This window comes from Pogona vitticeps, chromosome 6, assembly GCF_051106095.1.
Source record: "Pogona vitticeps strain Pit_001003342236 chromosome 6, PviZW2.1, whole genome shotgun sequence".
Classification (NCBI taxonomy): Eukaryota; Metazoa; Chordata; class Lepidosauria; order Squamata; family Agamidae; genus Pogona; species Pogona vitticeps.
The window spans coordinates 20,170,003-20,196,851 of NC_135788.1; the positions used below are offsets into that span (position 1 = coordinate 20,170,003).

General features: G+C 38.9%; 1 protein-coding gene across 10 annotated transcripts in view; it reads left to right on the top strand.

The window, feature by feature from the left end:
• The window catches only part of NEBL (nebulette), a 167,921-nt gene that overhangs the window by 65,084 nt on the left and 75,988 nt on the right, over positions 1-26,849 (top strand). For 6 of the 10 annotated variants that reach the window (XM_073003076.2, XM_073003078.2, XM_078378655.1 and 3 more), the window contains exon 4: positions 9,976-10,083. In XM_073003076.2, the coding sequence (XP_072859177.1) occupies positions 9,976-10,083 (108 nt within the window). Of the gene's footprint in view, positions 1-9,975; positions 10,084-10,598; positions 12,780-13,133; positions 13,196-14,802; positions 14,917-20,328; positions 20,422-26,849 lie in introns of those variants that run through there. The other 4 variants (XM_078378647.1, XM_078378649.1, XM_073003074.2 and 1 more) reach the window with 3 other exon arrangements.

Genomic DNA, 26,849 nt, shown 5'->3' on the forward strand with positions numbered 1-26,849 from the left:
ATTTTTAATTTTACAGGCTACACATTGCCCCCCCAGCAAGCTGGGTACTCATTTTACCGACCTCGGAAGGATGGAAGGCTGAGTCAACCTTGAGCCGGCTACCTGGGATTTGAACCCCAGGTCATGAGCACAGTTTTTAGCTGCAGTACAGCGTTTTAACCACTGCGCCACGAGGCTCCACTTGGACTCTCTCTTCTGTTTTTACTCATGATTGGGCAGCTTGGGTCCCTTTTACAATACAGTGGTGCCTAGCACAACGATTGCTTCATACAACGACGAATTCACACAGCGATGGGTTTCTTTGAGGAATTTCCCCCATCGTTTAACGATGTTCTCTATTCACTTAACGATGTCCCTTTTTCGCTCCTGTAAAAGTGTCTTAAACTGTTTGAAACCTGTTTTAAATGCTTGCAATCGTTAGCCCACCTCCTGAACCCTATGCAAACTTAATTTGGTGTTGTTCTGAGTCGTCGTTAATTTTTGGTGAATTTTTTTTCTCCATTGAAAGCCTTTGAATGGTCGCTTAAGGACGGCAATCCATTCCAATTGGAACGGATTAACAGGTTTTCAATGCATTCCTATGGGAAATGGTGTTTCACAGAACGATGTTTTCACAGAACGTTTTTTTTTAACCAATTAACATCGTTGTGCGAGGCACCACTGTACTAAATTTGTAGCTTATGATTGGAGGGCCAGCTTGAATCCCTACCACTGTCAGTCCACCTGCCCCTTACCTCCTGGTTCATGATTGGGGGGGGGGCAATTTGAATCCCTCCCATCCTCGCCTCTGGGCCCAGCTTGTATCCATCCCAGTGATATCTTGCCTACCCCCTACCTCCTGACTGATGATGAGGGCACCAGCCTGTATCCATGCCAGTGTCTTCCCAGCCCCCTCAGCCTCATGAGTAATCCCGTTCACACAGCTCATGATTGGCAAACCATGCATTCCTTCCCATCCTTCCCATCCTTATCAATGAAAAGAGGGTTTGTGTCCCTCCCTTTTTCCTGCAAAATTATTCCCTAGGAGCATGGCCCTGAGCTACCTTTTCTAATAAAGAAACTTGACTCAGAGTTGTTGTACCTAGCATTTTATTGAGCAGGCATTTCTCCTCAGAAGCACCCTTGTATCTTAGACAATGAGTAGACAGACAGCAGAGAGACAGGTGCAAAGTGCTTTTGTGTAGCTGTGCTACAGCTGATGCATAGCTGTCTGACCAGACCAGCTGCAGGACTCGGGCAGTTCAGTGGCTGCAGTCACACATGGCTGGGTGCTTTTGGAGCTGCACCTGTAGCACAGCTGGCTGTTGATTCCAAATCCAGATCAAGGTGAGCATACCGGTGAAAACCATCCTTGAACCTTGTCAGGAATTCATTTGGGGATTCCATGGGGTTTTTAAAAACAATCTCATATACTCTGTGAAGGTTTGACAGCCTTTGGCACTCCTAGTTTGAGATAATGAATTACAGCATTTATTGCTGCTTTCAGCAGTCAGGCCCCAGCAAGCTTATTAGGATTGGGATCAATAACTCGGGTGATGAGGGCTGCTGCTTCAGGCCAATCAGCTGTTCCATTGCCATCGGCTATTTGTTGAACCCTATGAGCAGTATACCAGGCGTAGGTCTTAGCAAGAGCCTGGCATTTCTCATCTTCGCTTAGGAGGCTGCTCAGAAGAGTGGCGAGTAGTAATGATCCGTTGGATCAAGTCCAGGTACTTCTGAAGGGCCTCTCTATATGGTGGAAGATCTTGTTTCCAGTTAAATAAATCAGCAGTGCGGAATGGGGTATGGGTCAGAACTCATTTATTTTCCATTGGAAGCTCCATTAAGGCGAGAACATTCTTCATCACTTTAGGTGTAAAGCGATCTGGGGGCACTCCCTGTGCGCTTTCCTTAGAGAAGCAAGAACTACGACAACTACTAAAACAGCAGTCTTAGAACTGTAGAGCTGGTAGGGACCCTGTGGATCACTGAGGCCAGCTTCTGTCAAGGATGCACAGTGGGTTCTTGATCTCCCAACTTCTGGCTCTGCAGCCAGATACCCAAATCACTGAAATATCCTGGTTCTGTGAGTGACAGTTGCCCCTTTCATACACTCTCCACTTGTTTTCTGAATATGGGGTGAGGGTGGGGAATAGAATCATGTTTGTTGGATGGAATGACAGCTCTGGACAAGCCCCGATCACCTGAATGTGTTCTGTGTATATAATTGTATGCTTTCAGGAACCCTGCACCATTAGAGTTCTAACACTGCCTAGGTGTCCTTTACGTGAGGAGCGCTTTGTATGCATGGGGCCCCTCTCATTGTATTTAACTGTATGCGCCTGTATATGTGTTGGGGCTTATCTTAAGAGGGGTGTTGGTGATGGGAGCATGAATGATAAAGTTTTGTTCCTCATTTCCAGAGAAGTTAGCCAGTCAGTAGAATCCCATTCCATGTGATGTTACTGAGGGTGGTCCCATGTGTAGTAGTTGCAAAATATTCTATATGTCTTTGGGCATCTGTGTATATGCCTATGTATATCTCTCTGTTTGTGTGAGTAAGTGACAAAGAGAGAGAGAGAGAGAGAGAGAGAGAGAGAGCAAGCTTGCAAGGTTTATTAATCTGTTTTTCTACTGCTTCTCTGCCAGCAAATGAAAATTATAAATGGGATCTTATGAGAGGTGTATTGTAAATCAGGAAGACGTTAACCATCTCTTTTTGTTTTCTGTATAACATTAATAGGAACAAATAATCAGCTGTGAGCAATTTTGATTGCCCAGGGCCTCTCCCTGGAATGTGGACAACAGAATGGTGGATACCTGGTCACAGATACGGAACTGGAGCTACTTGATGTAGTTGTACTGATCAGATATTAATTCTTCTTCTTGACTGCATCTAGAAGTTGAAAAAGTTACTTTTTAAGATTATAGCTGTGCCAATGCTGAATAGGCCGTTCTGGGAAGTGCTGTTTTAAAAAAATAACTTTTCCAGGTGCTGGCTGTATCCATGAGAAGAATGGTCATGGAGAGTTTTGCAAGATATGTCTGTCCTTTCATAATGTCTAACTGGGCCTGGCTTTCAATTTAACACAATAATCCTTTTCTCTTGAGTTGACTCTTCAATGTCTCCGACACGTCTACCACACATTTAGGCATATCATTTTGCAGCATCACTTCTCGCCCGCTGACTTCATCCTCTGTTAATAAAAGGTAGCGGAATTCACAAGAAGAGATTCATGTTCATCAACCTTGGTTTTCTTTCTATTAATTCTGGGTTGATCACTTGAACCTTTGGGACTTGAAAGTGCAGATTGGGGAAGAAGTGCAGCTCTCAAGACTATTTTTTTTTGGGCCCCAGACTCCTCCAGAACTTTCTCAGTTCTTCCTGGTGCCAAAAGAAAATGGGTGGGCAGTGTGGAGAAAAAGTCCCCCCCCCCAAAGGTCCCTTGCACTGATTTTTTTCTTTAATTCCAACTCTCCAGTAAAAACCATAATTAACCATCTGGAGACTTTTTGTTTTGATTTGTTGCATTTTTCTATAAAAATGTGTCTCCAGTCTCACCAAAGCTGCCTGTCCCTGGCATGTATAGTGGCATAGCAGAACGAAACATTCAAAGTACTTGCCTGTCTATGTAGCAGGATAATTTCCTAGTTTTTCAGAAGGAAAGTTAGAACAACATGAAGACTGACAGCTTTTTGCTAATTACATTACAGACTACACATGTGCAACTTTTGAAGTTAGTATTTTAAATGGAAGGAACTAATGCAAATGAAGAAACAAAAATTGTGCATATACTTCTGAATTAAGTAGTACATGCTTACTATGTAGTGCTCAGGAAGGTGTATCCCTAAATATGAAGCCTTAGATAGAAAAGCTTCCAAAACCTGCTCTTCTTTTGATACAAGTTTATATGTAACATGAAAACCAGGAGTCTTACCTCAGTAGAAGGATGCTCACTGCTGTTTTTACCACTATTGCTTGAGCATCTGTCAGTTTCCTAAATCTTTAATTGCAGAAGGCTTTGATATGTGGCTTGCTTATTTTTGTGTTCTGTCTTCCTCCAGAATGCTTGTTAAAAATACATACTTGTGAATAAAGTTTACTTGTATAACTTCATGTAATGTGTAAAGATATTCTTCATGCCTTTTCAGATGAGTATAAAAGAGGGCAGGCTATCTGAATGTCATTAATATTGAGTGACAGGCATTGATTTCTGATGTGATTCCCTAATTATATAATGCTTAATAGGCCCAAAACATGGTTCATAATGCGAAAGGAATATGTCCATTAGAAACTGATTGGAACTGACTGCAAAACACTTGATTTTAAAAAAAGCTATTGATTTTTATTCCTGCTTGCTTCACTGTTTTTGAAATGGGTAACATTATACTGCAGATGTTAAGATTTATTAGATTTCAGTATCTTAATCTGACCAGTCCAGATACATGAACAGATTCCCTTAAGAAACTGCTGTAGTGCCTCCTAAGATGTTGGTGATAAGATGCAAGCTATCCCCTATATTTTAAGAACACTGTTAATACTTTAGAATCAGGCCTAGCTAAAGAATTAGATGAAAATCACACTCCCAAGATGTTTGAGATGTTTATGAAATGTCCAAATACAGGGACGTTTGATTTTTATTTGACTCGTTTTCTATTCATGCATATATTTAATGTCAGAAATTGCTAAGTTTCAGATTAAAGGCATCTGTAGTCATATGGAAGATTATTTTCCCACCCAATGCACAGGCCTGTCTTTCAAATTAATCTTCTCTTTTTCCTCATATAGCCGATATAGCCGTCTACTTTCCTTGCCCCTCCGCCACCTTCTCCCTCTCCCACAGGTGATTGCCCAGTGACAAGCAAACCATGGCCCAATTGTGTTCATGAGAAAGAACTTCCAAGAACTGAGGGCCTGGAGATTTCACCACCCCAAAATCCTTTTGTTGCTATTGAATCCACCAGACTACGACAGGACTCCACATCACTTGTGGAGGCACGTGTTTTGCCATCTTTCTCACAAATTCTACTCCCAATTAAACATCCTCCAACAGAGCTATTCTGCTATCAACTTTCAGCAGATGCTGTCTCCAAAGAAGGTCATGATCAAGGGAGGCAACCATCTGTAATATAGTCTGTTGACCTTACCCATATGGCTGTAAAGCTACTTGCCCAAGAGTCTGATCTTTCTTCCTCTTACCCCCTAAAGCAAAGCAAGATTGTGCAGTATTTGGAGAATGCCAAATCTCAGTCTTCACAGTCTACTAAGGCACGCATGGCATTACTGCAAACCTGCAGACCCATTTCAGATCTGATTAATGTGCCTGTGGACGTTCACAGTTGTGAGCAGTTAAGCAGTTGTCCCATGGACCCAAGGCATTGTTAGATCCCTTATCTTCCCCTGAAGCAGACAACCTATCTGGGGCTGATTCCTATGCAGTGGATTTGCCACTGAACCTGAAGGAGTGTGCTCCATCTAAGTCTTCCAACTGACGCATTGCCCACTCTTCCTATGGTGACCCCTCTGTTGCCTTTAGACTTATCTCATGGAACATGGCCGGGTGGTATAGAAAGCTGTAGGACCCAGATTTTACTGATCTTCTCTGAGGTTTTGACATCATCCTACTCCTTATGTATCCAGTTTAGGAGATCTTGATATTTAAATCTATATTAAATCAGGATTCCTTGGGGTGGATACGTTGGAGTGTTCTGACTTAACACAGTTTATATGCTCAGGTTCTTCTGCCTTGATTTTGCGGTAAAGAAAGGAAATTCTAGATGCAACACTTTAAAGAGCAGCTGAAATTAGGTTTGCCTCATAACTATTTTAAAATAAACTGGTCTTCAATTCATGTTTAGCTTCTTACACTTAGGAAAAATGAATGAAATGTCGGAATACAGACAATTTAAGCAGAGATAAACATTTGCAAATTATTTTAGGTGAAGAGATACGCTGTATTGTAGTGTGTTTACCTATATGTTATTAACTCATTAATTAACAGAAAATGTGATATGGTAATACTTTCCCCTTTCCTTCCTCTAAAAGGGTACATGGGTGTTCAGGTATTTTAGATTAGAATAAACATTTTGGTTTTCGTGGTTTCATGAATGATGTGCAGAAGTCACAAGAAGTGCCTTACGAAAACTCCTTTATAGATATGATTAGAATATGCCTGCTGAAATCTGCAGTATATATAAGACGTGACTAACTTGAGTCTCATAAATTCCAGTGGTTCTACAGCTCAGAAATCTGAATCCATATTCTTCTTCAGTCTTAGAACCATAGAAAAGAATCACCTTCTGTTTTGTCATGCTTTTTATATTCTCCCTCCTTTTTGTGTCATTTTGCCTTCTTTTTCTTTTTGAAATTACATTTTTTTTTGTCAATTGGTACTGGTGCTGCAAACCCAGAGCAAACTGAGACCAGATGGTTGGCAGAAAGCATTACCACCTGGTCTATTACCAGTGCCAAATGTATTCTGCCCTATCTGTAGAAATTAGTGAGGAAGAGGGGAAGGACTGCCAAGCTGTTTGTAAACAGAGCATCCAAAATACTTTGGAATGAGGAGAAAGAGCAAACCAAGAAGTTTAATCCTCAATTTATAATCCACTCCTTTCACTTCACTTGTGAAACTCTGTGCTCTTAATTTCAGAATCAATGTATTTCGTTTCTTAAACTTGTGTGTTTGTGAGCAGAAAAGCAATGGCTTTATTCGTAAGCCATACATATGTGTGCATGTGTATGCACACGTGTGTACATATACATGTAGTGATAGTATGAATATATATGTTTATTTTATGTGTGTCTTCTATGTATTTTGCATAAACCTTATTTTACTAAACAAAAGCATTATCTTTGTTTTTACACTTAACATATAGACTTAACAAAAGAGGAGGTAACAACTACAGCAGAACAAAGAAAGCTTTAGCTGTAGATTTCCTCCTGCTGGGAACTGGGTTTCGTGACCCTTGGGATGCATTTCAGCTCTACAATTCGATGATTCTGTCTTCATCTCTATATCTTCTTTGGTGAGACAGACAGCCTATCCACACAAGCATATAGATATGATATATGGAACACTGAGGGCACAGATTATTTTGGCACACTCTGTTTAGCCTGAAGAAAACAGCCTCCAGCAGCCTCAGTGTTATGCCTGCAGATTCTGAGCAAGAATCGGGGGGGGGGGGGGGGAGAAGAATAGAAGGGAAGCAGTGAGGGAGAAAAGTAAAAAACCTAACGGCAGAGACAGAGGGAGACAGGAGTAGTATGAAAAAGGACCTCTGTAGACGTCCAGAGGAAGCACTTAAGTAATACCTGATCAGGCTGCAAAAGGTTAATTTGCTGTTGGGGTGGGAGGAGTGTGCTAAATGGCACATGACTCCTTCCCCCAACCTCAACTGACCCTTTGAAGCCCAATCCACCCCACAATCTGGACAGGTCCTAAGAAATTAACTTTCTTTCTTTCCCCTTTTGGCTTTAGTTATTTCAGTTTGCAATTCTAAGCATACTTTCTAGTGAGAAGTAAGCATGTTTGTGACTGTTTTGTTAGCCTTAAAAGACATGACAGTATCACAGTGTAGATAATATGCATTGTATGCATGGATGCAGAGTTATGCGTGTTGATAGGCCAACGAAGATGCATCTCCCCATTTAACTCATACTAGCTGTTTTCAAGTTAGAACTGGATATGGAACAACTGATTGGTTCAAAATTGGGAAAGGAATACGGCAAGGCTGTATATTGTCTCCCTGCTTATTTAACGTACATGTAGAATACATCATGTGAAGGGCTGGACTGGATGAATCCCAAGCTGGAATGAAGATTGCCAGAAGAAATATTAACAACCTCAGATATGCAGATGATACCACTCTGATGGCAGAAAATGAGGAGGAATTAAAGAACCTCTTATGCGGGTGACAGAGGAGAGCGCAAAAAATGGTCTGAAGCTCAATATCAAAAAACCCTAATATCATAGCCACTGGTCCCCTCACCTCCTGGCAGATAGAAAGGGAAGAGATGGAGGCAATGACAGATTTTACTTTCTTGGGCTCCATGGTCACTGCAGATGGTGACAGCAGCCACGTAATTAAAAGACGCCTGCTTCTTGGGAGGAAATCAATGACAGCATCTTAAAAAGCAGAAACCTTACCTTACTTACAAAGGCCCGCATAGTCAAAGCTATGGTTTTTCCCAGTAGCGATGTATGGAAGTGAGAGCTGGACCATAAAGAAGGCTGACCACCGAAGAACAGTGCTGGAGGAGCCTCTTGAGAATCCCCTGGACTGCAAGGAGAACAAACCTCTCCATTCTGAAGGAAATCAACCCTGAGTGCTCACTGGAAGGACAGATACTGAAGCTGAGGCACCAATACTTTGGCCATCTCATGAGAAGAGAAGACTCCCTGGAAAAGACCCTGATGTTAGGAAAGTGTGAAGGCAAGAGGAGAAGGGGACGGCAGAGGACGAGATGGTTGGACAGTGTCATTGAAGTGGCAAACATGAATTTGACCAAACTCCGGGAGGCAGTGGAAGACAGGAGGGCCTGGCGTGCTCTGGTCCATGGGGTCACGAAGAGTCGGACACGACTTTATGACTAAACAACAACAAAACCTGGCTTCAGACATAATGCTAAGCTAAGCTTAGGTACTCTCCCTAAAATAATAAATGGGAGGACAGCCCATCATGATTTTAAGCAAAGTGACAGCAGATGCTTCAAGCTGAGATACATCTTGGCCCCAGATAAATGAAAAACTAGATGAAACCAGAGACTGTTTTCTCCCCTATTGGAAATCTGTTTCCTAGTGGGGCTTACAGGAGCATTCTGGATCTTCTTTGCTCCATCCAGTAATAGGGGTTAGTTTAGCAGCAAGCAATCACCAGCATTTCCAACTGGCTTTGCACTGTTGCACGTTCCAAGGTCAGTCTCTGGCATGTCTGGGCAGATCTGGAAAAGGCTTCCCTTTAAGATTCCTAGCAGCTGCTGGCAGTCAGTGCAGACAGTACTGTCCTAGATAGATCAATGGTCTGAGCTGACGTAAGGAAGCTTTGTAAATCCTCTTGCCTGCCATTAACATCACAGGACTGTAAAGGAATCATCAAGGACCTATTTACTTATATGTTGTGTTTAATTTTTTTAAATGGAGGTGACAATCCAAAATATGTACCAGAAAGTAGAAAAAGAGAGTAGGTCTGAGGGCACTATTTAGTAAAGTAATATTTCATTAATATTCTGTTTGTGAAATTGTTTAAGGCTTGCAGCTTCACAAGCTTTTGCTAAAAGGATTTTTAAAATATAAGTTATACATGTAAGGAAGAATCACTGGCTTAAACACATTTTAAAATGTGAAATATTTTCAGTATTCATTTCACCTTGCAGTATGAGACTTTTGTAAGCAGTGGCTTTGTACTAATGCTAGGTCAGTTGAATTAGGGCTTGTACATTTCCAGAGTTACCATTATATATACAGAGAAGCAAATCCTTTATGTGGTACAGTGTCTGTGTATATCAGTAGTTCCCAACCTCTGGTCCCCAGATGTTCTTGGACTAAAACTCCTAGAAGCCTTCATTACTAGCTGTGTTGGCCAGGATTTCTGGGAGTTTTAGTCCAAGGATGTTGGGATCAGGGATATAGATGGATCAGGGCAATCTCAGTGCTATCAGGCACCTTTGGGGAGAGATCAGTGAACATAAATATCTTGCTATCTCATTACTATAAGTCATCCAGATGTTCTTTCTGTATTCAGCATGCAACCAAAATCATCCAGAGATGTCTATAAATACAGGCAATAGGACTATATATTTTATCTTTCATTTCTATAGCTCTTACTACAGATTCCAGCCAGTTCTGTAAGATGAAAAATATGTACTGTACATAGAAGAAATGTTCCCTTAATTGGAATTGCTGTTGTTTTTTTCTTTATGTTCATTTAGAAACTTTGTCTACTGGTACAAAATATAGTGAGTGTGACTTCTTGTCTTTGTTTTCTGTTTGATAGGTCAAATACAAACGAGATTTTGAAGAAAGCAAAGGAAGAGGTTTCAGCATTGTGACTGATACACCAGAACTGCAAAGACTGAAAAGGACTCAGGAGCAAATCAGTAATGTATGTGACAATTGCAGTAGATCACAGAAATGGCACAGAAGTAAAAAGGCGTGGATGGAGCTGTATGATTGTTTCTGTCTTAAGTTTGTATGAATGCAGAAATTGGGTTATTTGGTGGTGGAGTTTGAACTTCTTTTGCTCTTTAAGTAGCACATGGGTAGTGTGTGTGTGTGTGTGTGTGTGTGTGTGTGTGTGTGTGTGTGTGTGTGTGTGTGTATCCCCTCTCCAAATCAATTAAAACCAGACATATTGTTAAAACAATCCTACGCTGAAAGCATTTATTTCATTCAAACACGAACTGCTTAGGTTTCATTTGAATAATGTTATGTAGTGGATATTGTTTGATAAATAAGGCAAGGTAGCAATTACAGAATAATTTTCCAAATAATGGCAGTGTCTCAAATTATGTTTCTCAGAAGAAAATTTGGTTTGGATCCAAAGAACAACACTTGGAACAACATTTCCGTTTTTCGCTAGAGTTTCATTCAAGTACAAAATGTTGGCCCAAGAAACAGACATAGCTTAGAGGTTTCCAGTACCAGAACTGGAGCTGGCACATAAATTATTTTATACATAGATCTACACTTCATTTTCCAAAATGCTTTTTCCTTTCTTTGATTTTTATCTCACCCAACTACTGTGTTTGCCTGAAAATAAGACAGGGCCTTATATTAATTTTTGTTCCAAAAACACATTAGGGCTTATTTTCAAGGGATGTTTAATTTTTTTTTCATGCACAGCAATCTACATTTATTCAAATATAGTCATGTCATCTTCTGGTTGCTGCACAATGGTGGAGGGTGGGCTTTCAGTTAACTGGGGCTCATTTTTGGGTAGGACTTATATTACAAGCATCCTGAAAAATCATACAGGTTAGGTCTTATTTTCGGGAAAACAGGGTAGTAGCAGAGCCACTACTCTGGGTGGCTAATACAGCAACATCAAAATAACACAACAATAGGAAAAGAAACAACCAAAAAATTAAAAATTAAAACATCTTTGTAAGTCATAGGCCCTTTCTACCATCCATGAACATAATAAAAGACATTTTGACAGATAGTCCATATTACTTTTATATTATAGAATTTCTGTCTGTTTGCAGAGCATTTATAAAAGACTTGAAAACAATCAATTTTGATTTTTATCCAGATGGCATGCAATTTTATTTCTTCGATATATCTATATGTCTTCCAAAATGCATTCTTGGTTGTCCAGAATGCATAGCAATCTTGTAAGCATACTTCTGTATTAAAGAAACGGGTGTTCCTTTTGCATTTAAACTATATGGTAATAACCTTTCAAGAAAATTTTTTTTGGAAGGAGTATCTCGAATCCATTAATAATTTAAGAAGATGAGATTGTGCAAGATGGTCCTTCTGAACATCTGGATAGTCATATTAACACTTATGCAGAAGGAATTCATATTGGTTACTAAGATTGTTGTACTAGCTACAACAATGCTAAAATAGCCTACCTGCTTTGTTTTATGGTACAGATTTTTGACTGGGACAATGAAGGTGTTGATTGTTTTTCTTTTGCAGCTAGACTACGTGCATCTAACAGTTGTGTGTTGGTTAGAACATTTGTTCCTTTTCCCTTCTTATTTGTAAATTTCCCCTCTTATCTCTTTTTGGAACTAATCATGGTGCAGTGTTCTGTTTGCACTGAGTTTAATATCCATTGTGGTTTAGAATTCTATGTCTGTAGTAGTCCTATGTTTTCTCCTACCCATGAAAATATTCATGAAATGTGAAAGGTAAGCTATGACAAATGTCCAAACCGGAATGGCCATTTGTCATGAAGATTTTGTACTTTGCCAAAATTTACTTAATATTAAAGACTTGATTTTATGACTAAACAATACCTTGTGTTTTCAGTGAGAACAGGAATGCTTTGAAGAGCAGGCTCATAACAACCGAGTCCAAGGCTTGACAGAATTCTGTTGTCATGGCAGTCAAAAACGGAGTGTCTTGTATGGATTGCTCTGGGAGTATTAAATAAATTAACTGCTTCTCTTAATGACAAGTTTTAGACATTTTGGTTCACCTTTCCATGGTTCGATGGGCATTTTAAATTGCTTGTGCATTTTCCAATTTGCGTGGTATGATTTAAGATGCTCCTAAATTATTATTTTTTCAATATTTCAGATTTAAAATATTCACATCTATTCTACTGGGAGAGCACGCTGATTTCTGGGCCTCAGAAGGGTCTGCCTATAGCGTCTGTTGAGAATGCAGCAAGCTGCATTTATTTTGTTGGCAAACAGGGGCCATTATATCTTTTCCTTGGAATAAATTAGTTTTAGTGTCTTAGGTATTTTCAGAATGAAAATGGTTTAAATCTTTATTTTTTTCCTCATTTCATGAAGGATTCGTTAAAAATTGAGCATCCAAAGTAGGAAATGGGTTTAGAAAATGAATGTATTAACTTTTAAAAATATAATATTCTGGTCAAATTCTGTGAAACAATTGATCAGCATTATCAGTAGCAGTTTTTTTGCTCACAGTAGGTGTTCTCTGAAATTGAGTGTTTGTACACTGTGGTGTTACGTATTTGTCTGTGCCTTTTGGGCATTTCACAATTGTGTTAGTTTGCTACTGTGCAATGCCATTGGTGGAACTTCACAGTCTGCACCTGCTGAATGGAAGAAGTTACTGAACTAAAGATGTATTCTTGCATAGCATCAATGGTTTACGGTAAGTTCATTCTGAAGTTGGAGAATGACATGAATATTCTTCAGGTATCATTAGTGTCTGAAAAACTGTGCGGATTTTTAAACACCTTTTAAAAAATACATTTACACAGGTCTGTTCTTGGGTGTAATGATTGTCTCCCTAACTCCATTTGTTTTCTTTGTTGAAAAGTTTTCAGTTATTAATTTTGAAACCAAACAAAAATTAAAAAACATTGTTTTAGATTTTGTTACATTATGTTACATCTATTTTATACTCTGTTTTGTACTTTATATGCTTTTATGTAAAGTACTTAAAGATTTTCTTATATTGAGCTGTATATAAGAATACAATGAATAAATAAACTACTTTTTCCAGCGACATGGAAGGAAGGATGGATCTTACAATGCTGGGAGGAAGATACATCTGTTCATTTAGATGTAAGCCATTTGTTTAACGTTATACTGGAATGCAACGTTATACTAGGAACAGATCTGTACCCCCTGAAAATCTGTTCCAGATGCTGACTTTCTCTGTATCGCACTGGCATCTGTAAGTTCACACAACTGTCACTGCACAGTTTCCATTTCCAGTGTTGCAGATTTTTGAAACATACGTGGCCATGGCAAGCATTGGAACTGGTTTTTCATGGGTATAGCTCCTATGCCAGTTATTCAGTGTCATCTGATAATGTCACAGGGAGTGTTACCAGGGACCCTGAGTTTTTGGTGTGCACAAAGCAAGTGCCTGATTTCAAATCTTTTTAAAAAATGAGTAGATGCACAGATGCACTTCCACTTTTTTTTAAAAAAAAGAGAGCAGTTAAAAACACAATTATGTATGAGGGGGCTAGGCAAAGGGGAGAAAGCAAACCAGCAATGGAAAAAGAAAAAGAAAAGGAAAAGACGAAGCACAAGAGAGAGAGAAGGGCCACCAAGAAGGGCACATGATTATCCCAAGCATGGAAAAAGAAGAAACACCAATCTGGGATAGGAAAATAGGAAAAATGGGAACTCTGTGTCACCATGGAGCAGGCATACATTACTGGTGTATATAACAAGCATGAAGCTTGTCCTAGTGTGGGATACATGAAAAACCTGAAGCTAACCTGCCATTACCTGTAGCAAGAAAAGTGGGTACAAAAGGGCTTTGCTGTATATTTCCCCCATGTGTCATATGAATTTCAGGGGTCAGATGCAGGGTCATACCACAGTATATTGGTGGTGTAGGACTAGGCAAGGAAAGACTAAAGTTTCAGCTTTCACATCTTGTTCTGTCACATTCTAAAGGACCGTGCAACTAAATCCGTATACTCAAGTGACTTTGGCCAGAGGCTCTTGAGAACAACCCTCATGTTACTTTTGGAATTCAGAAGGATGAAGAACCTGTTCTTACAACTGGATATAACTTTCTGGAATTTCAGCCCTTAGCATTTGTGTATATATAGGCATATTTGTGTTCTTCCGATATTTTTTTAAAAAATTCTGTATTGGTAGGGAACTTAAGTGTTAATAATTCTAATGAAAAGTGACATTAGAAGAGAAATGCTGATAGAAAGTTCATGTTTCATGTAAACCATTCCCATGTAACACAATTTGGTATTTGCTGATTAATTTACTCTTTGAACTGTCCTAATGTTGCCCCTAACAGTACATTAAAACAATAACAACAATAATCCTGTAATTAGAATTTGTTGGCACGCTTCTGCATTTTGTTTATTTGTTCGAGCATAAGCTGTGCTTGGAAGTTGATAAAACAGCTTGCAGTGAGAATTGGCAAGCAAGATGTTACAATCAAGGCCCATAGCACCATTTTTAGACTACAAAGATTAAATACCTAAAGACACTAATTTAAGAGATTGAAGCCATAGTCTTGTATATACTTGCTTGGGAGAAAAGTGTGGGACTTACCTCTGAGTAAACAAGCATTGAATTGTAACATTACAACATTTTATCCAAATGATGAATATGTTTGTCTCCTAAATTGCTAAATAACAAGCTTTTCTATCTTTAGAAAATGAATGATTGTTGGTTATCTATCCACATAGATGCCATTCAATTGTAATTATAATGCAAGACAATGAAGCAAACTGGAGGGAAATTCCTGAAATCTGAGAATTGTATTCCTTCTGTCCTCTTGAATCATACAGAATGATGATGAGGTAAGAATATATGAATTATAGAAGACAGGATGTCTTGTTGTGAAACTTTTGTGAGTTGCTGCTGGTGAACATTTTCCCCAGTTTTTTAAAAAAATTGTAACAAGGGTTTTGAGATATGTTTCCATGACACTGATAAATTTTTATTTATTTATTTATTTTATTATTGGATTTTTATCCCGCCCTTCTAGACAGGAGTCTACTCAGGGCAGCTCACAATATATTACAAACAGATAAAATCAACAAATAAAGCTTCACCTAGGAAAGCATGCTTGGACATTTGCAGGTTTGGGAAGCAACTTTTCATGCATGGCCGTCTGGATTATGGGCAAACTCAGTATTTGATACTACAATGCTCTATATATCTCTTAATTTGGTACATATTTGATGTAGTGATAAATGGAGATTTCTTACAATGAGGGGATATAGAAATGCGGTATTTCAGGATCTGTACTTTTTCATGGACTTAGGTGTAAGAAACTAGTGGCCAAGTATTCTGGTGACACCAAATTATGATAGTAAAAACAATCCTGCAGAAGTCTCTTTAAACTATCTTCTTAAATTGAGTGAATGAATGCAAAATGGCAAATGAAGTACAAAGAAGTGGCAAAATCTCTATTGAGTTTTTTTGCCAGCATAATGCAGTTGGCATAAATGTCATTGGCAAATTGCTACAGTTAAGAAGTTAGCAGAGACATTTGCTATTGTGCCATTGCCATGCGACTCGGCACACAACAACAAATGCCTACAATAAATTCTCCACTTGTGGCAATGTGCCAACAAGATTTACATCAATTGCATTACACCACTGAATGTTGCTAATATAATTTTGGTTATAGTAAGTGTAAAATGATGCATGCTGGTGAAGGGAAGTTTCTCCCATTTTTACTGATAGGTTCTTTGCTAGGAGAAAATTATATTATTATTATTATTATTATTATTATTATTATTATTATTATTATTATTATTATTATTATTATTATTATTATTATTATTATTATTATTATTATTATTATTATTATTTACTGGCCAGGTATGTAAACCATACCCGGAATTTAATATGGCTACCGGCCACACTTAAAAACACTACACACACACACACACACACACCATAAACAGAAAATTCACAAGACAATTAAGAACAAATAACAGGAAAGAGATCATGACATGTGGAACGAATGACCATCTGTGCAGCAGTTAGTGAAAGGCAAATTCTGTGTTTGGGATAATTAAGAAAGGGTTGAAAACAAAACTGCCAATATATATGGTATGTATATTTTTGTATACATGCAAACAGTGTGACTACACTTGGAATGCTAGATGCAATCCTGGTTGTGGTACCTGAAAATGAATATTTTATAGCTGGAAAAGGTGCAAAATGAACAACCCAAATGATTGGTGGGATGAAACAATTCTCCTATGAGGAAAGGTTATACCATTTTGTACCTAGTTTGAAGAGAGAAAAGTAAAGGGGCATAACTAAGTAAAACTGTGCATGGCATGGAAGAAGAAGTTGGAAGATGTTTCTCCTTATGGCATAATATTTGATCCTAGATTATCCAATGAATATTAATAATTTACATTATGGAATTCACTCCTGCGAGATGTTGTCATGGCCATTAACTTAAAGGGGGATTTAACAAACTAATGGAAGGTAAGGCAATTAGTGTCTCACTGCCATCAGAGGCAGGATCTTGACACTCCTCCCCAGCCATCCCATCTCCTCCTCTCCTGAATATCCCCAAGGGCCCACCTCCTTCCAGGTCCTGATACAAGTAACTCAGGAGGCCACTCAGCAAGCAGCTCCCCCAGGGAACGTAGAGATGGGCCAAGGTGAGGGAGGCACATGGCCTTCATTTCGGCTTCCTGATTGACATAGAGCTATGAACAGCTCCTCTACAGCTTTCATTGCTCCATGTTTCATCCCTTTTCCCATAGTGCCTATGGCCTGAGTCCCAGGCACCCCACAGAGCCTTGGTGGACAGTTTTGGGAATGCCTGCAGTATGGATCTTCTCTTCTCTTCTCTCTCTCTCTCTCTCTCTCTCTCTCTCTCACACACACACACACACACGCACGCACGCACGCACGCACACACACACACACACACACACACACACTCACTTACTTAACAATGAGAACCAGACACAACTGAAACTGCCTGTGCTTAGGTTTCAGTTTTGTTTTGCTTTATTTTTGTACTGAAATGAAATCATTGTCAAGTATGCTTTTCCCAGTAAATTGGACTCCCTCCCCGCCCCCCACTTTTACGGGGGCGATCACTTTACTCAAATACATTTCATTCCTTATTTATATGAATTTCTTCAGTTCTTCATAACCTGCACACATTTGCATTTGAATACAATAAAAATTTGAAGCCAAACTGTATGTTACAGGTGCAACTTAAGTTGGAGTGCCATGCGTGATTTGTGAGGTCAGTGAATACTGTACTGTACAGTTGGACTTACAGTTTGGTGGAATGAACAGTAAGAATGTAGCCATGTGATGAAGCTCACAAGTGGCTTTTTTAGGATGGAGAATGTGACAATGTGCACTGTACACCGCTGTGGGTTTTTTAAAAAACTGTATGGCATAGAGTTATGGCATTTAACACTGGCTGTTGTAAAAAAGGCAGAACAATTTGAGTTGTGGATTGATCTCAGGAAGTGAAAAAATTTCTTGACTCAGGGAACTACAGTAACTAGTAGAGGACTACTGAAGTGAATGAATAAAAACCAAGAAATAATAAAACACATGAAATTCAGAATGATAAAATACTTTCGTCACATAAGACCATGAGAAACAAAAAATACAGTACAGTCAGAACAGCTATGATAATGTCCATGGAACAAGGAATACAAACAAGAATAAAGATTAAAATAACTAATTTTTAAATTTCATATTGCAGCTCTGATTTTAAGCACGTTAGGTCCTTAGACTGATGATGATTTTGACTGACATGTTAATAGCATAATAAAAATAGTATCTTTTGCCTTAAGTAAATGGGTTTGTAAATCTGATCTGTTAAAAATATACAGTATTACAAAGCCAATATCAATATTACAGAGTCAATATCGGATAACAAAACCGGACTTAAAAATCCATCTGTAAAGGTTTGAATTTTTCATGTCTCAAGTATTAAAAAATTTTAGGGGAGTATAAAAATTCAATATATATATATATATATATATATATATATATATATATATATATATATATATATACATACACATATATATACATATATATATACATACATACATATATGTGGGGTCATGATTTTGATCACATTTTTCAAAATCATTATTTACTTGTTTCTTCCTGAATGTTTATTTAGCTCTGTAAAGCAGACCTCCAAGTGTTCTGAATAGAGCACCTCGGACTGACCGAATTTTATTAATAATAAATACTTTAGGTCATTGTCATTTAGACCAAGAACTAGGAGGTTTAATGTGTATAAAGGGACAGGAGCAATCTGTGGATTTAACTGTAAGAAACAGTCCTCTGAAATAAGGAGCTCTTTTAGTTAGAACAGAATATGCTGGCAAATCATTTTTTTATTTATATAACTCATCTCAGGTGACTATATTGGCTACTGTGTCTGACTTCTAACAGGCTGGTTGGCCTGCTTTGGCTGTATGATTCCTTTGAAGAGTTAATTTCATCTGAAATGCTGTATCCTAAGTAACAGTGGCACTCAGTTAAATCTTACAGAAGACTGTGGCAAAAAACTCACCCTTACATGAAGGAAGGTTGTTGGTAAGAGGTCATTTTGCCGAGTGCTAGTTGCCTGAATTGGTGGGTTTATTGAGCTATCAGAGTTGGTCTTCTAGTCGATTTTTTTTAATACAAGAGAGCCGTTGGGTTATTCCCCCCCCCCCCCAGTCCTGGGTTCCCTGAGAATCCTCAGTTTTTGCTGGTTATCCTTCTCTAGTCTGCCTGATCATTGGCCTTTCTGTTTCTTTCCAAGGTCAGAAAAGTTTATACTGGAGAAACATAATAGATCATGAGAAAAATGAGAATGCAGAAGGCTGAATTGTTTTTCATCAGTTTCTGGTTGGCTGTGGCCTTGGAGTTATTTATTGCATTTTTTATGATTCATCATATGCCTAGTAACTGAGAAAGCATTTCTCTTTTGCTAAAATGCTGAAATTTATGGATGAATAATATTCAGTACTCACCACTCGTCTGTTTTGATTACAGCTTGACTGTGCCTGTTTTGTTTTGCATGTTTATTGACCTAACATCTTGATTCTTGATACATTTTTGTAGCAGGACTTAAATGGCTAGGGGAACTCTGTGTAAATCATGAGAGTGATGAAATTTAATGCTTTTGCAGGATGCAGTGTAGTAAAATGTAATACAGATTAATTGACAAGATTATTGTTAAAAGAAAAAAAGTGAGTTTCCTTAAAGGAAAATGGAGCCCACTATGACTCTCCTACAACAAAATGCTGGTGTATATTCCCCCTTTAGAATGTTAGTGTTATATTTTTGCTTTATTGTAAATGAGTTGCAATTCCAGTTGTGGTGTGCAGAACCTGGTTTGGGTGGTATGCTGAGCAGGATGAATCTATCAATAGCTGGGATATTTTGGAACCAGGTTCATGAAAACTTTCAGTTTTCATTCTGTTTCTGACCAACAGGTAAAAATTCCCCACTGTGATTCTTGTGGTCTGCGCATATGTGCACAGCATGTGTGAATCACAGTGAGGACTTTGTTGACTAGAAACAGACTGAAAGCTAAGTAATTTCTTATGATAAGCAAGAGGATTTCAGCCTTTACTTTTCAGATTATGCCTAGCTGCCGTCTTAATGTGCTGATTCAACTATGTTATGCACTCCAGTGTTTTGGTTAATTGTTCTATTCTGGCTCCTTATATACCAGTGAGGAACTAAGATTGAACCAATGAAAGCTCGTTACTATGGCCTGCATAGTTGGTTTCCTGGAAAGCACCTAGCTGCAAAACAATGATGAAATCAGATTTTCTTCAAAAGTTTTGCACATTTTAAAAAACCTTCCTGTTTGCTTCAACAAAAACTAAGGCTGCATGTCTGTGTGCTGCTTAGCCTGTTGTTCAGAGTGAATGGGCAACTTTCATGTCTCTAATGTGGTTCTGTATCTTTAAATAGTTTAGACAGCCTGTCAAATGGAGAACACCGCTGGCAGCCCATCAAATGAAGGGCTGTCTTTCCTAAAAGAGGGCATGTGGTCACCCTTTTTGAGTAAGGAGGAATATCGTCAACACACTGGTGTATGAAGTGGTTCTAGGCATGTTTCATATTACCATTTATTTGGCCACAGTGAAGCAGATGTTTTCTATATGGTACATAAAAGAAAAATCAGTGAAAAGGGACTTAATCTGGACGTTTATTCAGTGCCATAGCAAGTTAATGTTTTCATATGTTTATTATAGAGTTGAACAGCTTTTGTTGAGCTTATCCATACCCTGAAGGTCTCCAGTTTTATCTTCACTCTGTTTATAGGGATCCTTGACACATCTGCCCAGGTGCTTCACTATTGCATTTCTTCTATTTTCTATTTCTATTTCAGTTGATAGCTTGTCCTAAACAACCTGGCCTTATGCTTAGTTTAAAGATATAAAGTGCTTGTAAAGAGCAACCAGAGGTGGGCAGCTGTGGCTGTTCAGATGTTGCTGGTTTGCAAACCCATCAACCCTAGGCAGTGTAGCTAGTGATGGAGGAATCGGCAGGTTTGCAGGCTGGCAACATCTGGAGGGCTACAGTTGTCCACCTATTTTTGGTTGCAGTTTTCCAGAGATTTTTTTCCCCAAATATCTGAAAGCTGCTTGACTTAAATAAAGGGCTTTACTCAGGGGCGATTTAATAGAGGCAGATTCATATGTTATTCTACTAAGCCATAGCTCCTCTCCTTTTTTTTAAAAAAACCAAACAAAACAAAACAAAACCAAGACAATAATTTTAGGGCTGCAGAAGGAGGCTTGAGATGGCCTGTATGGCCCGAAGTCTGCATAATTCCCAACTGTGGAATGGAAAGGCTTGCCAAAAATTAATTTCATAAAGGGTATTCCAAAATGTGTCCATCTTTTGATGTAAAGTAGAACTTTACTTTGTAAAAGAGAGGGAAAAAAGTTTGTAGACACCCTAATCTGTATTTATAAAGGAAGGATATTTTTGTAACATAAGGAACACATTTTTATGAATATAACAAGTCTTGGCCGAAGGACTATTTGGGAGTTTGATTCCACAATATACCTCCTGAGAGAAGAGCCAGCCTTTAACCAGTGGTTAAACTGCTGTACTGCAGCTAAAACTGTGCTCACGACCTGGGGTTCAAATCCCAGGTAGCCGGCTCAAGGTTGACTCAGCCTTCTATCCTTCCAAGGTCGGTAAAATGAGTACCCAGCTCGCTGGGGGGGGGCAATGTATAGCCTGCATAATTAAATTGTAAACCGCCCAGAGAGTGCTTGAAGCACTATGGGGCAGTATATAAGCAGCACACTTTTTAATAGCCTTGGGCAAACTGCATAGCCTCTGATTGCCCCCAGAAGAAAGGAATGGTAGATCACTTCTTAGTACCTGGTACCTAGAATACCCCAAGAAGTCAAAATAAGTTATTGTAAGTCAAAATTTAATGCAGGTAGTTGTTATCATTTCTTTGGGATGTTTTTCCCCGTGCAAAGCCTGTAGCACGTGTGGAAATGTTATTATGATTTGCAGTTTGTGCAGTGCAACTGTAACAAATCAAATATCTGATTCCAGCTGTACTTTGCTCAGTAATTGCCTTTTTTTTCTTTCTTGGCCTGGGGCTGTTTTCTTGTGCAGAAAACGGTTTCTGTGTAAATGATGTAAATGAAGAAATCTTGTATTTATTTAATTATTAAAATAATTTATAAAATTATAGTATCAAAATGCTTGATAGTTTATTTACTGCTTTTAAAGTGCCAACAACTGTTTACTAGAAGAAAAATATTGCCTCTCTCTTGTCTGATTCCACCCCCCCACTTCTGAGGCATTGCTAGAGGTGATAAAAGTAATTTATCTATAATCTCTGAACCAGTGAAAGGTGGATGTTAGTAAACGGGTTTGTAGTAAAATTGTCTGTTTTCATAGATTTTTGGAATATCAAGTTTCAAGATAGTGTACATCCTTGTTTTCATTCATTATTAAAAAAAGAAAAGGCCAGACAAGCCAACCAACCCACCAACCCCAGAAGCAAGAAAAGAAAGGAAAAGGGAGGCAGATGTCCAAGGTGCTTATAAGCCACATTTATATCTTTCAGTAGAAAGATATTTGAGTACTGACAAGAACTGTTGTGCATATTGTTGCTATTTGTACCATCTTTATCTTGGTATGTTATTTCTGTACTACTGCAGTCTACAAAAAAAATCTAATAAATATAAATGAATACATTGAATAAATGGGTATTATACTTAAGTCAGATCTTTGTTCTTTCAGCCCCAGAATATGTAACATGCAGATGTTAATATTGTACAACATTGCAAAAATGATGTACAATGGAAGTGGACAACTTCTTGCCATTTTGGTGCTGGATAGGAACTCCCTGAGTCCTAGCAGCAAAATTAGTGATGAGAGATCATAAGGAGCAATGTTTAGAGAGCCACATGTTTCTCATCTCAGATATATATGTATATAAATGAGTAAATATTAGATATATGCAGTACTCTCAAATGGAAAAATTGTACAGGAGGGGCTTATCTGTAGAATTTCATGCTACTAGAAAATTATTGCACAAAATTCTTCTTATAAATTACCCTTATTTTCCAACTGAACCGCGTTATAGCTCTTTTAAATGTTTAAGAGAAAATGCTGTGTATATCAGAGGGAGAATGCAATTTTATGCATCATTTGTTTCTTCAAGTTTTGCCCAAGACATTGGAAATGTCATCTCATCACAGCACGAGATCCCTCCCAAGTTGAGTAAATAAACTTGTTTGTGCTGTGTTGTTTTGTATGACAGAAACCTGATTACACTGCCTTCCAATAGTATACAGTATACACTATGATGATGATTTAAAATTTAATTATATTGTTGCATCTGGATTTCTGCTTGGCAATGTGATACTTCATATAAAACCATTTCATGTTTAGCTTAAGAGATATGCCTGTAAGAGTCTTTTCTTTGTAAAAAATACTTAAGGGCTCTTCAAATATGTGTTGCAGCATTTCCCCCATTTTCCTAGTGTAAGGCTTGTGTGTATGATTACTTCAAAGTAATCTCAACAGATACAGTATCTGGAGGTTACTACAGTTGCATTAGAAATAAAGGACAAGGAATAAGTGACAATAACAACAGGAAGAAAAATCACTTCTTTGTAAGATAAGCAGGAGAACAGTGGAGAGAAAGTGTTTAATTGATTGCTTATTCAGTACAATCACCGTGCAGAAATTAAGTGTTCTTTTCAGTTAAGGTAAGTAATAATTCAAGTCTTCCACTAGCTCACATTTGATACAAATATTTTATTTATCTAGTTTTAACTGTGTTCAAAGATTTTACTGAAGTCATTGTTGATGTATAGCAGGCCATCATTCCTGAGTATTAGAGATTGCTGCCTTGTCGTGGCGAAGGGGCTTGAATAACTCAGAGAAGCTATGGGCTATGCCGTGCAGGGACACCCAAGACGGACAGGTCATAGTGGAGAGTTCTGACTAAATGTGATCCACCTGGAGTAGGAATTGGCAATGCCACTCCAATATATTTGCCAAGAATGCCCCATGATCAGAAACAAAAGGCTAAAAGATATGACGCTGGAATATGGGACCCTCAGGTTGGAAGGCGTCCAACATACTACTGAGGAAGAGCAGAGGACAAGTACAAGTAGCTCCAGAGCTAATGAAGTGGTTGGGCCAAAGCCGAAAGGACGCTCAGCTGTGGATGTGCCTGGAAGTGAAAGGAAAGTCCGATGCTGCAAAGAAAAACCACTGGGCTAGTCAGGTATAATCTAAACCAAATCCCTTATGAATACATAGTGGAAGTGAAGAACAGATTTAAGGAATTCGATTTGGTGGACAGAGTGCCTGAAGAACTTTGGATAGAGGCTCGTAACATTGTACAGGAAGCAGCAACAAAAACCATCCCAAAGAAAAGGAAATGCAAGAAAGCAAAGTGGCTGTCCAACGAGGCCTTAGAAATAGCTGAGAGGAGAAGGGAAACAAAATGCAAGGGAGATAGGGAAAGTTACAGAAAATTGAAAGCAGACTTCCAAAGAATAGCAAGGAGAGACAAGAGGGCCTTCTTAAATTAAAAATGCATAGAAATAGAGGAAAATAATAGAAAAGGAAAAACCAGAGATCTGTTTAAGAAAATTGGAGATATTAGAGGAACATTTTGTGCAAAGATGGACATGATAAAGGACAAAAATGGGAGGGACCTAATAGAAGCAGAAGACATCAAAAGAGGTGGCAAGAATACACAGAGGAATTATATCAGAAAGATTTGGATATCCCGGAAAACCCAGATAATGTGGTTGTTGACCTTGAGCCAGACATCCTGGAGAGTGAAGTCAAGTGGGCCTTAGAAAGCTTGGCTAACAAGGCCAGTGGAGGTGATGACATTCCAGTTGAACTGTTTAAAATCTTAAAAGATGATGCTGTTAAGTTGCTACACTCAATATGCCGGCAAGTTTGGAAAACTCAACAGTGGCCAGAGGACTGGAAAAGATCAGTCTACATCTCAATGGCAAAGAAGGGCAGTGCCAAAGAATGCTCCAACTACCGTACAATTGCACTCATTTCACACGCTAGCAAGGTTCTGCTCAAAATCCTACAAGGTAGGCTTCAGCAGTATGTGACCGAGAACTCCCAGAAGTACAAGCTGGATTCCGAAGGGGCAGAGGAACTAGAGACCAAATTGCTAACATGCGCTGGATTATAGAGAAAACCAGAGAGTTCCAGAAAAACATCTACTTCTGCTTCATTGACTATGCAAAAGCCTTTGACTGTGTGGACCACAGCAAACTATGGCAAGTCCTTAAAGAAACGGGAGTGCCTCACCACCTTATCTATCTCCTAGGAAACCTATACATGGGACAAGAAGCAACAGTTAGAACTGGATATGGAACAACTGATTGGTTCAAAATTGGGAAAGGAGTACAACAAGGCTGTATATTGTCCCCCTGCTTATTCAACTTATATGCAGAATACATCATGCAAAAGGCTGGACTGGAGGAATCCCAAGCGGGAATTAAGATTGCTGGAAGAAATATCAACAACCTTTGATATGCAGATGACACCACTCTGATGGCAGAAAGTGAGGAACCTTCTAATGAGGGTGAAAGAGGAGAGTGCCAAAAACAGTCTGAAGCTCAACATCAAAAAAACTAAGATCATGCTTAGTTCCAGGAGCCTTCCTCAACTGACTGTCCCATCACCTCCTGGCAAATAGAAGGGGAAGATATGGAGGCAGTGACAGATTTTATTTTCTTGGGCTCCATGATCACTGCAGATGGTGACAGCAGCCACAAAATTAAAAGACTCCTGCTTCTTGGGAGGAAAGCAATGACAAACCTAGACAGCATCTTAAAAAGCAGGGACATCACCTTGCCGAGAAAGGTCTGCATAGTCAAAGCTATGGTTTTTCCCAGTAGCGATGTATGGAAGTGAGAGCTGGACCATAAAGAAGGCTGACTGCCAAAGAATTGATGCTTTTGAATTGTGGTGTTGGAGGAGACAGTTGAGAGTCCCCTGGACTGCGAAGAAAACAAACCTCTCCATTCTGAAGGAAATCAACCCTGGGTGCTCACTGGAAGGACAGATCCTGAAGCTGAGGCTCCAATACTTTGGCCATCTCATTAGAAGAGAAGACTCCTTGGAAAAGACCTTGATGTTAGGGAAGTGTGAAGGCAAGAGGAGAAGGGGACAACAGAAGATGAGATGATTGGACAGTGTCATTAAACAACCAACGTGAATTTGACACAACTACGGGAGGCAGTGGAAGATTGGAGGGCCTGGCGTGCTCTTGTCCATGGGCTCACGAAGAGTCGGACATGACTAAACGATGATGGGATTGTCTGAAATCCTGTTGCTCTGTTATGCATGCGGATGGCAAATAATGTAACTTTCAGCGCTTTCCAGTTGGCAATGGGATTGACAATGGGATTCTTATGTGGCAAGCTGTTGGATTCCAAGAATCCCAAGAATCTCAGCAGCAAATCATTAATTGTCTGCTGGACGTGACCGATTGTTATACTGTTTGCCTTCTGCATTTGTAAAAAAAGCAACAGAATTTCAGCCATTATATTGTTGTTGTTATGTGCCGTCAGGTTGCTCCTGATTTATAGGAACTCTATGAATGAGCAATCTCCAAAATGACCTGTTCTCAACTGCCCTGCTCAGGTCTTGTAAACTTAAATCATCCCTTCTCATGATGTGCCCAAAGTAGGACAGCTCCAGTTTTGGTATTTTTGCCTCCAAATATAGACAAGTTTGAATTTATCTAGGACTCTCTTGTTTGTCTTTTTGGTATTCTAGGGTATTTGCAAAGCTCTCTTCCAGCACCAATTTCAAATTAATCTTTTTTTTCCCCTGTCAGCTTTCTTAAATGATCAGCTTTCACACCCATAACGGTAATCAGAAATACAGGATTGTGGATGATCTCTGTCTTGATCTCCAGTGACACATCCTTACACTTAATTATCCTTTCTGTTCCTCATTGCTGTTCTTCCTAGTCTCAGTTTTCTGATTTCTTGGCTGCAGTCTCCATTTGGATTGATGATTGAACCAAGGCATACAAGATCTCTTAACTATTTCAATTTCTTCACGGTCAGTACTAAAATTGTGTAATTCTTCTGTAGTCATGATTTTTGTCTTCTTAATCTTCAACTGCAGTCTTGCTGAGCTTCTTGAGCTTTCTTTTCACTTTCACTAAAAACAGTTTCAGGTCATTGCTTTCTGCCTCTAAGTTTGTGTCATCTGCATATCTTAAATTATTGATGTT